The sequence below is a fragment of the Caretta caretta genome, chromosome 10 (assembly GCF_965140235.1).
Source record: "Caretta caretta isolate rCarCar2 chromosome 10, rCarCar1.hap1, whole genome shotgun sequence".
NCBI classification, from domain to species: Eukaryota; Metazoa; Chordata; order Testudines; family Cheloniidae; genus Caretta; species Caretta caretta.
The window spans coordinates 58,099,178-58,113,690 of record NC_134215.1 but is presented as its reverse complement, the minus strand read 5'-3'; the positions used below and the strand labels follow the sequence as shown (position 1 = coordinate 58,113,690).

The 14,513-nt window shown below is 42.6% G+C and overlaps 1 protein-coding gene across 2 annotated transcripts in view; it reads right to left on the bottom strand.

Annotated features, from left to right (window-relative positions):
* Positions 1–389: 389 nt before the first annotated feature.
* Positions 390–14,513, bottom strand: part of MYO1E (myosin IE) — a 146,293-nt gene continuing 132,169 nt past the window's right edge. Inside the window, exons 27-29 of one of the 2 annotated variants that reach the window (XM_048867037.2) lie at positions 9,258–9,293; positions 2,064–2,233; positions 390–1,478 (exon numbers count right to left, since the gene is read on the bottom strand). In XM_048867037.2, the coding sequence (XP_048722994.1) occupies positions 1,402–1,478; positions 2,064–2,233; positions 9,258–9,293 (283 nt within the window). In that variant the 3' untranslated portion in view covers positions 390–1,401. The remainder of the gene's footprint in view (positions 1,479–2,063; positions 2,234–9,257; positions 9,294–14,513) is intronic. The other variant, XM_048867038.2, reaches the window with a different exon arrangement.

The window sequence follows — 14,513 nt, the reverse complement described above, 5'->3', positions numbered from 1 at the left end:
GGAGCTGTGGGAAGCAGTGGCTAGCACAGCCCTACAGCCCACTGCTTCCTGCAGCTCCCATTGGCCAGGAACAGCAAACCACAGCTGTGGGGGGCCATGCCTGTGGATGGTCAACATCAGCAAATTGTCTTGCAGCCTGCAATCAATTACCCTGATTAGCTACATGCAGGCCACAGGTTTCCCACCACTGCTCTAACCAATCATACAGGGGCTAAGAAGAATATTCAGTACCTCTCTCTTCAGATCAAAGCCTTTTTATATATTCACAGACCCTATTGCTTCCATCTCTGGAACTCCATACACTGGGAGCTTAGTTATCCATTCTGAGTTCCAGGTACTCATGCATGCAAAACAGAAATATTACAAATTTAACAAACCAACTCAGCTCATTGGTTCCTGAATTTTATTGGTGGAGTGTCAGGAGAAAAAGAATGGATGCTGATGATATCTGCATGGTAAGCAACAGCCATTTTAAATGGTCGGGGAGGCAACTGGGCTTAAAAGCATTAACACTGGTTTTATCATTAAAAAGGAATAGTGCATGTTTGGAAGTACCTGGCACAAAACTTCTAATAAAACTACTTTATGGATAAGTACAGTGAATACTACATTATACATTCATACATGTTTCTACAATATTAGATTTTTTTATATACAGTATATGATCTGCTCCTATACATGTACAGCTCAGGGGAAAGAGTTGCTTCCTGTAACAGGTACAGCATTAAGCATAAATCCAACATGGGCCAGCCATATTCTAATATAAATCATGAAGAAGGCATCATTGTATAGCATACAGTACTTTTCTTTTTTTTTTTTTCAGTGCCTTTTGGAATCCCTAAACTTTACTGGCAAGCAAACCAGCTCCATTACACATCTGTACAGAACTATTTAAATATACCATCACCAATCCTAAATCTATGTGACATGTAGCAGCATTCTTACCATGTTCCCCAGAGTGATCTGCATTGGAGGAAATGTGCATGTAATGCCATCATTTTTTTTTATTTATAAACTAAAGGCACTTGTTAAATACAACCTTTCCAAAATCCCTAGTCCTAGATTGCAAAGCACGGTGCAGTTTCAGGAAAACTGTAAGGACTACAACACCTCTTCATTCACTCTGCACTAGAAACAGGTTTAAATATAATAAATAATTCGTTTTTCACTGCTTTCATACATGTATCTGAGGCATAGATTTTCATGTTTGCTTTATGGACAGTAAACTGAGTGACTTGTTTTCTTGCTTGTATACAACTTCACTGGTGAAGATGCCGCTAAGAATTATAGGCCTTGGCGAAGAACTGCCATTTGTCCTCGTGGGAGGGGAAAGCATCCTATTTTTCAACTATTGGTAATGTCATGCCATCCTTCATTTAACAAAACCTTCTTTGCATTTTGTTATATCTTGGTCACATAGTTGTTGGGGAACAGTCCTTGCTTCCCTCGTAATCTGCCTGTCCACCAGCCTGAGGGATCTGTGACAAGAAGAGCAGAATGAGGAATGAGGTTTTAGAAATCCTTATTTCATGTTCAGTCTCCCTCCTTTTTAGCCTTCTTTGATTTATGTCCGTTTTGTGCAGACTGCCAAAACTCTTCTACAGGTACTCCTTAGAGACCAAATGCAAAGGGCTCTGAGAGCCTGGACTGGCTAACCTTCTGGACACACTGCAAGGCCTTATCTGTTCACTGGGGGGATTGGCTTTGGAACTGCATCACTAATTGCTTTTCAGCTGATGTGCTTTAGCCGTTGTCATGGTCTTATACATGCAACCAGAGGCTATGGGGGGGCACTTGAATTTGGACTCCCCAGTGGGGAATAACTGAGCAAACTAGGGTGGGCACGATATAGGTGTGATGGCTCCTCCTTACCCTACCTGTCCTAAAAGCAGACCACCTACTGCTTCAAGAAATGCAGGAGTCATTCTCCAGGAAAATGTCCAGGGAGTTAGCTGTAAAACCCCACATTAACAATAACAGTGTGCCCTGGGGAGCTTGGAGCAATTTGTTCACAAAGGACATTTAAAACCAACAAACAAAAAACCACCAACCTCTTTACTTACCTTCTTTGATTATATCAATTATGTCATTGGCATTAAAGCTAAGTTCATCTGTGTCCTGAGCATCATATGCATACAGTGCCCGGCACTGTGGTACCTGAGGCTTGGGTTTTGGATGTGGTTTAGGTCTCCCTCCAGCTGGTGGGGGCCGGTTTGTTGTCTGCCTGCGAACACTGCGGGGGGGGGGGGGGAGGACAAGAGTAATTGACAGGGGAAATGCTCCAAGACTGTAACTATGAATATACACTCAACCAACCCCACTGCACTTTGCTCCATTACATCACCGGGTCAGACAATGGAAAGCACTCTCTGGATTTGAGGGCCAAGCCCGCTCACTTAGATTCCCCTGTAAATATCACAGTAGTTATAGAAGAAAGACTTGTTAGGTCATAGGAGCATCCATGTGCATGGAGCAGGATATAGTCCTTTCTCCCCCCACTACGTCTCCCAGAGAGGGACTGTAGTGCACATTACATTATCATCTTCTGTGACAAACGGTAGACAAAGAGGTAGGAGGTTCCAGTTCTCCAAATACTTATCTCCAGAGTAACCACATCATGTAATTCTGTGCTGCTTTACCTACATTAGTAAGCTTTGCCTTGAGCCAGAGATTGCCCACTTCAGCTCTTCTAGCACTTCACAGAGGGCTCACCATTTGCCTTTCCCTGCCCCCAAACACACAAAATACATTTAAAGCTTAAGCTGCAGGGCACCCTTTGCCAGAGATTCTGCCTCTGATATAAAACGCCTTCCTTTCTCACAAGCTCACTGTTGTTCCAATGCTATGGTTAGGCAGGACAGTGATACTGCACTTGCATCAGCTCCTAGTGTCTATAGATTTTATCTGTGCTCAAATGTGAAGCACTGGGTGATGTGGTATGACGTTACTGGAGTGGCTACAATCCCTCCAAGAATCCCAGGCTAAGTGCAGGGGGAGGAGGAGAAATGAGAGGAAAGGAAAGGAGCAGGCAGGCAATGGTGGAAGAGAGTAGATATATTGTGTATATATATATATTTTTTAAATCACCCAGGTCCCTGGGCAATTGCCCCTTTTGCCGCCCCTGCGCCTGGCGGGCCTGGATGATGCCATAGGAAGCATCTGGAGCAAATTAATAACAATCATTCACTCTCTTGGGTTCACAGCTGCGAGTTCAGAGGAGGTTTACCTGAGCTATGAGATTTTGGTTGCAGGCGGTGTTGGATCATATTAAAGAAGTTCTGTATTAAAATCACAAATGAGTTTGATTCTCCATAGTTTAAATTCCAGGGTATTACTAATTAAGAGGTCTCTTGGTTTTTGGTACTGTTTCTCTCCCTCTCTGTGTGAAACTTGCAAGCTGCTAATTGTGTTAGTACATTCTAAGACAGAGTCTGTTTTCAAAGCAATTCTTTGTAACAACTACTACTCACACAGAGAGAGACTCAAAGCAATACTCTGTAACAAAAACAGTACCCAGAGACTCCCCGCCCTTTTGTTGTATTCATCTCGCTTTGTTAACAATTGTGATTAAAATAGAGATAGAGGATGTATGTGGATGGATGCTTGGTGTGGATAATAACTGAATGATCAGGGAGGTGCCAGCCGAAGAATCCAGTGTCCATTGGCCGAAGAAGGCGTCAAGTGGAAATAACCAGAGGACCCCCGGAGGGCAGACTGGAATCCACCCAACAGCCTCAAGGATGGGAGTATCAAAGAACAAGATAACATCTGGCAGCACAGAGCCGTCAGGAATGTGCCATCTGCTGATTGATTCAGCAACAGCATGATGAAGCAATTCCCATAGACTGGCATAGAAAGAAATTCCTATAAAAATGGACTCTAGAAAGTGAGAACTTTGGGGTCTGATTCTGCAAACCAACTTCCAGGAGCATCAGATGAGCATCTGACAAGGCCCTGCTCCCTCCTCGTGTCCAGGCCACCTGGCCAGTGGCTTGGCATGAGCAACTCTAAGACTGGTAACTATGATAACAACCTTGCAGAACCTGTGTGTTTGTGTGTGTGTATGAATGAATGTGTGAATAAATATGAAATTGAATGGAATGTTATAGCTATAACTAACTGCTTACTATGATTCTTTCTGTATTCACAATAAATGTGGCATTTTTCCTTTTCTCCTTTAATAAGATCCTGCTGGTTTTTATTTTATTGGTATAGCAGCGGGAGTTAGGAGGCCAGTAGGCCAGTTCTGTAGAATAAATGGATGTATACCTTAAATTGCCAGCAACAGCCCCTAAAAATTTAAGATGTGATAAAACTGGAACTCCCACCACCACCACCAGCCTTTGGTGGTTCAGATAAAATTAAACCTGATTTTGAACCCCCACTCTCCTAAAAATACAACAACAAACAAGCAAACCACCACTACCCACAAAACGCCATATGTTGGGTGAGACTTTGAAAAACCAAATCCATACCACGCTGGCTTGTCCCTTGTCTGCTAGGAATAGAAACTGCATCTCTTCCTCAGGAGTATATTATTTGTGATGAAGAAGAACCCTCCAAGAACCTATGCCAGTGACTAACTTAACTTGCTGTAAAGCAGTGGCTCTCAGACTTTTGTACTAGTGACCCCTTTCGCATACCAAGCCTCTGAATGTGACCCCCTTATACATGAAAAACACTTTTTAATATATTTAACACTGTTATAAATGCTGGAGGCAAAGCAGGGTTTGGGGTGGAGTCTGACAGCTCGTGGCCCCTCATGTAATAATCTCACAACCCCCTGATGGGTCCTGACTCCCAGTTTGAGAACCCCTGCTGTAAAGTAACAGGGGGATTTCAAAAAATGTTATTGAATATGACAATATTCAGGAAGAGATCCCTGTAGCCTGACTCCTCTCTTTGTGGCCCTTTCCCTTGTACTTATTACTGTGAGATAAAGAGTTAAAATACCACTAACAGTTGTTATAGCTGTGTTGGTCCCAAAATATTAGAGAAACAAGGTGGGAAAGGTAATAATATCTTTTACTGGACCAAATGCTATATGTGAGAGAAACAAGCTTTCAAGCTTACGCGGGGCTACTTCAGGTCTGCGAGGTTTTTTCCTTTGATTTTATATTTATTATCTCTCTGGTCAGCCAGTGAGAGGAGAGAATTCACAAGCTGCTCTCCCATGGATGAACGCTTGCAATTGCTATTAACATTAATGAGCAGACACAATAAGTGTACTGAGGATTGAATTCGTTAGTCAAGGATAAAAATGAAAAAGCACTTAGGTGCTTTTATTTCTGTGGTGTTTTTTCATATTACATCGAACACCTGTACAGAATAAAGGTCTTCTGGGAGCTAACACTTAAATAAAAGGTTTCAGAGTAGCAGCCGTGTTAGTCTGTATTCGCAAAAAGAAAAGGAGTACTTGTGGCACCTTAAAGACTAACCAATTTATTTGAGCATGAGCTTTCGTGAGCTACAGCATCCGATGAAGTGAGCTGTAGCTCACGAAAGCTCATGCTCAAATAAATTGGTTAGTCTCTAAGGTGCCACAAGTACTCCTTTTCTTTTTACTTAAATAAAACTGCACCGGAAGGACTTTCGTTTTCCCCCTGAACTTTTGCTTTTACTTCTGAGACCAGGCCGGAAACTAGGCACATTAACATTGGAAATGAATGATAGTTCTGTAGTTAGTCTGTGTGTATGTGTAATGTATATAAATGTGTTCCTCGGTGGATGAACTATACGGTATGTGGTCCAATAATCAAAACAGAGGGAAGCAATGAGCTCTGGATTCCAAAAGTCAAATGGGCAGGGGGAGCTGATGAACACACCAGCAGGGGACTGTTAGCTGCACCTGTTGTGAAAGAAAGCTGCAGAAGTTTCAGAAGAACTCTCCTTTGTGGCAAAGCCAAGAGTCTATTACAAAGAGTCCATGGCAGGTAACAAAGAGCTTTTTCCATATTGTTATTGAGCTGTGCAGACATTGCATCAACCCTGAATGGGTTTGTGAGAGGCCATCAGATTCTGCAAGCCCTACACCAACCTCACAAAAATCCCAAATGCCCTAGGATAGATGGCAACCCCACTTGAGGGAGAGTTATAGCTATGTGGGCACCTGGTACTCAGGTGTTACCTCTAGCTGTTCAGGCAACCACAGGTGTAGGGCTGTGCTACTGAGAGAGAATGAGGAGGCAGACACTTCTGATTGGTAGAAGAGAGAATAGTAAATTCAGAGACCTGATGGCAAGAGAGAACCTTCCTGGATTCAAATGCCTGTGAGAAGTTTTCTTTCCATAGCTGTAAATGCCCAGTGAAGTACTATCTGCTTTAGCCCTCCAGAAGATTACCCTTATAGTAGCCAGAATGAGAGTTTGTGTTTATTCGGTGCACAGCAGGAGATCCAACTAGCCTACTGCAATTGAAGAATTAAACTTTAACATGGCAATTCGTATCCAATTCCCTGGAATCACACAATGAGAACAAGCCTCAACACGTGCCCCAGAAAAATAATCAGGAAAACACTGGATGATATTAAGGCCTTAGTGCTTTGGAAGCCTTTCCATAGAGTGACTGTTTCTGTTACTGGCAGCATGTTTTCTAAGCCAGCTGTGCTTTGCATTGCTGAGTTTGAAAGCTTTGGCCCCAAACTCAGGCAAATCTCCCTATTTAGCCCTGGATGCCTAAATACACCTTTGTGCATGCATTTCCCAGGGAGTTCATGCAATTTCCAAGCAATGCAAGGGGTTTGAGGCAGGCCCCATTTCTACAAGGAGACAGCCCCGCTGGAAGGAATGATTGGGAAGACAACACTTCAATGAAAGCCTCTGGGATTCCCCCCCTTCTTTACCTCCCTCTCATAGGTTTTCCTGTGGGAGGAGGCAAGCAGCCCAATTCATGTTTCCAAATACAGGTAGGACACCAGACACTTCTGATGTAATTCTGATTAGACATTTGGACAGTGCATTTGACTTAATGAGTAGTTATGAAAGATGAGTTGTAGGGACTGGAAGATTTTCCTTCACTTTGCAAGAGAAGAAAATCTGAGCTCTTTTCATTTTTACAAAAATAACAGTAAATCAAGCCAATGAAAAAAGCATATTGAATGATTGATTGAGCCAGTACTCCAGTTTTCATTAAAACAGTTTTTACATCAAAAACAAGCTGTAAAAATATTAACTGGCAACATAGAGCTAACCATATCATTCTAAGGATGCCACAGTGTGTGAAAGCCTGGCCCGGAAACCAGTAGATGGGGCTGCTTGTCATCATATAAGACTTATTCTTCTCTAGCATAGGGAACACACACACAGTCTGGATGGACTTTTCTAGTGACTTGCAACATAGATTACAACTAGATTGCACATTGACTGATCCTGATCAGGGATTAAATTGTCATACATTGGCAAGAATTTAACTCCATTGTTTGATCAGGGCCTAATTGTGTGTTGCAACTCCAGGAGGTGCAGCCCAAGGACTGTAATCAGCAGTCCCTTACTGTACCTGTACTGGGGGAATTACCCTCCACCCCTGCATACCATTGGAGCATTCATGAACAGCATTACAGAATGTGTACAGGGGAAAGTTGCAGAGCAGTATTCTTCGCTATAAGATTAGATTATAAAATGTGATCTGGAAAGGTATACTGCTCAGTAAGTCATTGTGATATGGCTAGGAGGTAGTTATGTTGTACCTGGGGGTAGGTGGTGTAAAATTTGCTCTCTTGCTGATTGCTTGATCAGAATATAGTACTTTTTATAAAGATTGTAACTAATCAAGTCTTCCCAGGTTGCCTCAATGCACTGAGAATCCCTTCTCTCCCTGGGGCCTCCCATAGACCACGGCATATTTCCTCTGGTTTTAAGGCCATCCAAACCCTTCTTAAGGTTAAAAAGTTTAAATCAATTACTGGTTACTCAACGTAAGCTATCATCATCTGCTGCAATTTCCTCAGGTGACACTTGAGATCGCTCCCCACCAATTGGGCAAAATACTAGACTCCAAACTTTTCTAAATCTTACAGAAATAATATAGCACAAACTAGTTTCATACAGCAATCTTACTATCACATTTTACATGCTTGTTTGTGTTAGAGCACCCAAAATGTCTAGAAATCAAACAGTCCATCATTTGGACTTTTGTTTTATTTCCATATCTTAAAACATTACCATACCTTTGTGTCTGTGGATGTGCTCCTGTCCTCCCTTTATAACTACCAGATGATTATTGCAGTGCTGTTTACTCTCTCATTCTGCCCTGTTTCAGCTTGCCAAAATCATGACCACCCCACTCCCAAAGAATCAAATAATTCAGTCATGCCATGCTCTTGCAAAGACCTCCATTGGCTTCCTACTTCTGGAAAACTGTTTACACAAACCTCTAGAGCTCACTCTGGTGAAGCCTCTCCAAATAATTACTGGAATTCTTAACCCCTTCAAGGTCTGAGCACACTTTATCCTCACCAACAGTACACTGCTTCTTCCAGGCATTCTCCCCTCCTCCTTCATTTGAAATTCCATATCAGCCTGCCTTTCGCAAGAGACCAACAATAAGAGATATATGGCTGCTCCCTCACACTCCGGATGCAATTACCGCTGTGTCTCTTTGTGTTTTTTCTACCCATGAGTCCATGCAGTTTTCAGAGCAAACTAGAAAAACACTTCATAAGTTGGAGATGGTGGGTTTTTAAAAAAAGTCTGCCCCCACCCTAATTGGGAAGGCAAGGGGACATTTCTGTGTTAGAAAAGTCAAATAATAAAAATAAAGCTTTGACATCAAATCTAAACATCCTGGTACTCTTGGGCAATACGTATAAAGCAAATGGTCTTTTTCATTCCATGCCCCTGGCCTTAGGACTTCACTCCCTGGTATGGCAAAAGGGAATTCTTCAGCTACCTCAAGACTAAACCTACAATACTGCTTTTTAATGCACGTAAAGCACCATGAAATGGTTATATTCTGAGGGCTAGCTTGGGGTGTATCTGTTTACAAGTCAGCTTCACTGAGATGAAAGTGTCATTTACACAGTTACCCCAGGAGTATTTCTATATGGCTCACTCTAGCTTTTCTGCTAAATGGACACCTTTAATATTGATATAATATGGTAGCAACTAGAGACCGTAGTCATAGATGATCAGGGCTCTGTTGTGCTAGGCAACAGACACATCACAATGAGATGGATGGACACTATGCTATATTACACATGCATTTCATGTATCTTAACTATTAACCGAATTTCAAAGGTAAGTGTTTATTATTTAACTCACATTATCCCATTTGATGCAGCTTGTCCAGGAAGAATACTACAGAGGAACAGATTTAACCAAGAATAAATTGACATGCAGTCATGAGGATCCTTACACAAAGTAACAAAGGAAAATGTAAGGTGTTAGTGAACAAAGAATATTGGTATTCTTACTATACAAGTTGGAGTTTACTTGAGGAGTTGACATGATGTCAAATTAGTGTCTATCATTTGTTTCTTAGGTGTTGGTCATAAAACATCATGCAAATAAAAAGAAAGCTCTTAAGGCTGTAGAAGAGAATTCAATATTAAAGGGTTTTTTTGGCAGGGGGCAGGGCTGATAAGAACCCATTATACAGAAAAGGTGCACAGAAGGGAAAATGTGCTGAACGTTAGTGGAGCAGGAAGATAGAATAGATTATCTCATCTAATCTAATCTACAGGGACATATGAATACATATTAAATTTGTGTGTAGGACCAGAAATCCCCTACTTGGCACTGCAGAACAACAATCTCCAGTGCAATGGGAATTCAGCTTAACTTCTCTTGGCATAGAAAGTCAATTGGCTCTATGTACGTTTACAGTTTTTGATGCATCATGTAATAAAATTACCTCTCTCATATATGGTGAGGATGAATTATTTTGTAAACTGCCTGGACAAAGAAAAGAGCTAAACAAAGTACTGTGCTAAGTATTATCATAGGGCAAATAGAACAGCATTGAATGGACAAAGAGGGGTGGCTAGCCATCACCTAAAGACCATCTTAAACTGGAGGGACTAAAGCAGATCACCCGCACATCCTCTAAAAACTTCCCTGTACTGGGTGGCATGACTGCTTGTCTATAACGCTGAAGTGTACCAGATGGGTGACTGAGCTGCTCCACCACTACATGGGTCAAACGAGGGGTGTTTGACTGACTCTAAGGGTCTACATAGCAACTAGACACTCGCAGTTGGCCTATGCCAGCCAACTCAGGGTTATGGGGCTCTGGCTGCAGGGCTGCTGTGTAGACTTCCGGTCTCAGACTGCATCCTGAGCTCTGGGACCCTCCCACCCTGCCTGCCCTCTGAAGGCCACCTTGCAGTGGTGAGAGGAAGTGAGTTGCCCACCCATCCCCTGATGAGAGATCCTGGAAAACAGGAGGGGTCAGGATAGAGGCTGGGCAAAAGTTCAACCCAATCCCTATTTTTCCCAAGCCATCCTTAATACAAACTATACATTTGGCAAAATGATTCCGTGTCGGGCTGAGACCTTGGATAACAAATTACAGCCCAGAGCATAATTGTTATGACTGAGTTTTAAATGTCTGTAAATAGAGAGTAGCAATGGAAAGGCTCAAGTGACCTTACACATAGCAGTGTGACTACACCAGGACTGCCGGGGTGGGATAGGGTAGGAAGATTGCTACTAAAGCAAGCCCTTCCGATTCTCTTAGTTTGAGAAATTCATAGTCTTTTTAAGCAAAATACCTGGTGTGGCAGCATCTTCATTTTTACTTTAACCTTTTGTTCTATCTTCAGGGGATGGTTGGGACCCAGCCAGTAGGGTCAGTGAGAGCTCAAACTCTGCAACAAGTCAGTCAGAACAACTGTGAAGCACCTGGCTAACTGCTGCCAGTTGGCCACTTGCTGTGGTGGGCTGGGTTAAATGACCCACCTCCCTTAAGAGGAAGACAAGAATCTATTGCAAGGGGTTGGGGGAGAGAGACTCTGTTTGGGGGAGGAGAGTCTGGGAAAAAGGGGTGGGGTATTCACTGGGTGAAAGGGAATTAATTTTGATGACAATGGTCCCTATTACTATCTAAGTGTAATTGACCCCATCTACTCTTCCTATACTAATACAAACTTAAACTAACCCAGCACTCATTATTCCAAGGTACCTCAGAGTCAGTGACTTAAAGCTACATAAAATATTTGAAAAGCTGCTTTCAATGAGAAAGACTGAGCTCAGATTATATGAAAAGATACTAACAGACTTGACTCATTGTTCCCTAACCAAAGTGATAGTCACTGAAGCGGCAGACAGCTCTATTCCAAAAGAGCAGCTGTCCATTTGTCCTCTAGAAGATCCAAGGTACCCAACCTCTCCTGTTTGCCAGGTAGGAAGTGATCATGGGATTTCTGGAAAATTGTGGGCTAGAGCAGGGGTAGCCAACCTTAGCCTGAGAAGGAGCCAGAATTTACCAATGTACATTGCCAAAGAGCCACAGTAATACGTCAGCAGCTCCCCCACCCACCGGCAGCCCCACTGATCAGCACCTCCCCCTGCCCCTCCTGATCACCTGTTTCATGGCATGCAGGAGGCTCTGGGGTGGGGGAGGAGCAAGGGCATGGTAGGCTCAGGGGATGGGATGGGCAGGGCCTGTGGCAGAGCCAGAGGTTGAGCAGTGAGCATCCCCTGGCACATTGGAAAGCTGGCACCTGTAGCTCCAGCCCCGGAGTCGGTGCCTATACAAGGAGCCGCATATTAACTTCTGAAGAGCCACATATGGCTCCGGAGACACAGGCTGGCCACCCATGGGCTAGAGGATTCCGGCTGTTATCATCCTAAACATGCTGTGTTCCTTTATAATAGCCTCCAGTGGAAACCTGAGCAAGCATGTGGCTAGAGTACAGCATGGAGCATTGTAGATTTCTTGCAAGTGCTATAATTCACAGAAGACATATGCGAGAGTGCTTGTTACAGGTACTGTCGAGATAGGCTAAACCATACTAAGTAATTGCCAAAAAAATCACCGGTGTGTGAAGTGCAGCCTGCGGCCAGATGCATCCTGGGGCTGCCCCATATTTTTCATATGGAGATTAACCCAATGAAACAAAGTCTCATAAAGTAATGCTCCATCTTGATCTGTGATAATCTCCAATATTGTAATTTCTGAACCACACTTCTATTTATTAAAAAGAATAGGATGCCTACAAAATACTCCATTTTGTACAATTTGGGCTCCTGGAAAGTTGTCAGCATAGCCCTCCACTGAGCAAAATTTGCATCTCTGCTCTTCCTCACCCATTCTAAGGGAACACCATGTCTCACACAGGACCAAAATCAGCATGGAGACTTAAGAACAACAGTATGTCAAAACGCATCCTGGACAATGCCATTTTAAGCAGTGAAGTAACAATACAAACTAACAGTTCGGGATGAATCCCACTCCCCACCCCCCCAGACACTGGCGGGCTGTTGAGGAATACTCAAAAATTTATTTTAATAGGCTGCAGCCGACAGAGGAGAACCTGTATCAACTGTCACCAAGCCCAATTATTAACACTTCCTGACAGCAGATTTGTTTTTTATTTACACAAGTCATAACTGCTTTGGTATTTGAATGTACTGTGGGTCATCTGGATCTCAGTCACACCACAACTATCTCACTAAAAGGAATTAGGTAGCTGCGTGCATGGAAATATGCAGAGTGATTATTCATGATCAGATCTGTTTTACAATACTCAAAGAGGCAAGAGCCTTTGAATCTGAAAATCAGTTGGCATTAAAATTCCCACTGAAGCAAAGCTCCACTAATGTGCAAAAAAGCAGAGTAGAAAGATCTCAGAGGAGAAATTGTTTAGTCACTGTAATGAAGACTAAGTATATTGTGTTTAAATATTTATTAAATTGTGATTTCAGCGCTTGGGAAAGGTGCTAAACTGTTATCCTGGAGACTGAAGACTTCTGTTTATCCATATAACAGTGACAATATGGACAGCAGTTGTGCAAGCTTTCCCCGCACTAGAGCAATGAGGGGAAAGCTAGGGTTGAGTGGGTAGTTCAGTCTCCATTGCCGATTTTGCCCTTGGTCACTCTGAACTTCTTCTTTGCCAACTGTGGTGGTGATGGTACTGGTGGTTTTGCTGATGGGAACACCCCTCCATTGGGAAATGCATGGACACCATAGGCCATCTGGCAATGAGTTTGGACCAACAAATTTATTGTGGTATAATCATTTGCAACTATTTAGAATAGCTTATTCATAATTGAAAACAAAAGAAATCTCTATTACTGATTTCAGCTGATAAAACCTCAGCACCACTGTCAAGAAGGAGAAATTTTTCCCTAGTGCATGTAGTTGTCATAGTAACAGATTATAGAAAGATATTACTTTTTTTAAACAAGTGATTCTGAGATATTTCTCTTACTGTTGACACCAAAAAATGTAACCTGGACATCACTTCCTGTTACTTCTCTTTGGTTATCGAGTCATTTCCATCTCAAGTGTGAGCAAAGATATTTGGTACCATCTCATCCATACAATGTACAGGTCACCAGTAATCTAATAAATCCCTGAAGAAGTAATTGGCAATGTGTACATCACCAGTTTACACTTCTGAGTCAGTAACATGTTACTTTCCCAAAGTAACTGTAACAACCCTAACTGCATATTTGACTTGAGTATGATCATTATTTAATACTGTATATCTGTATATCTAGATTATTGTCTGATAGTCAGTTTCAATGTAGGAGATAGGGGCAGGACATCACAGAGTTGGATATAGCTTCCCCAATTCTCTGCCTTGTGCAGCTCTAGTCCCAGTGCTGGAATTGAGACTATTCTAATCCACACCAGCTGCCAAAGGTCACTAAGGGACTGTGTGCCGGCTGAGAATTGCTTGACAGCAGTGGTCCTCAAGCCATACTCCCTGCCCTTCCTGGTATGCTCCCTGTGAAGGGACTAGGAATGGCTGGATATGCCAGTTGAGAGCACCCCCCAGCTGTCCAGATATCGCCAGTATTCAGGCTCTTTACATTGCACCTCCTGAGTGCAAAGGAGACAAATTGGGGTGGAATTAATATGCCTCTAATTTCACCAATAAAATCAGTTTCCTGCCATGAATTATCCTGCCATTCTTCCCCCACCAAAAAAATATTAAAAAAAAATCATCAATCTCATATGGAGTGTATAATGAAAATAAGATAGTATTAAAGAGAGAATACTGTCTCGTGGTTGGAACAGAGGATTGGGAGTAAGAATTCCTGGGTTCTGACAGTTGCTGGGAGACAGAGGCAAAGTGAGCTATGCTCACTGTTTACCCATTCATAAAATGGGTACGAAAATCCCTCTTGTACAGGGGAGTGGAGGCTTAATTAAAGTCTGTAAAATGCTTTGGGAGTCTTTAGTAGGCACTGTGCAAATACATGATCTTAGCATTGTGAATACTGGAACTGGTTCACATTGACTCCATGGTGAGTGGATTATGGACTTGAGCCCACGATTATTCTGCATGTGGAAATCCTATGGAAGTCAATGGGACACCTGAGCGCAGCTTAATGCCATGATTT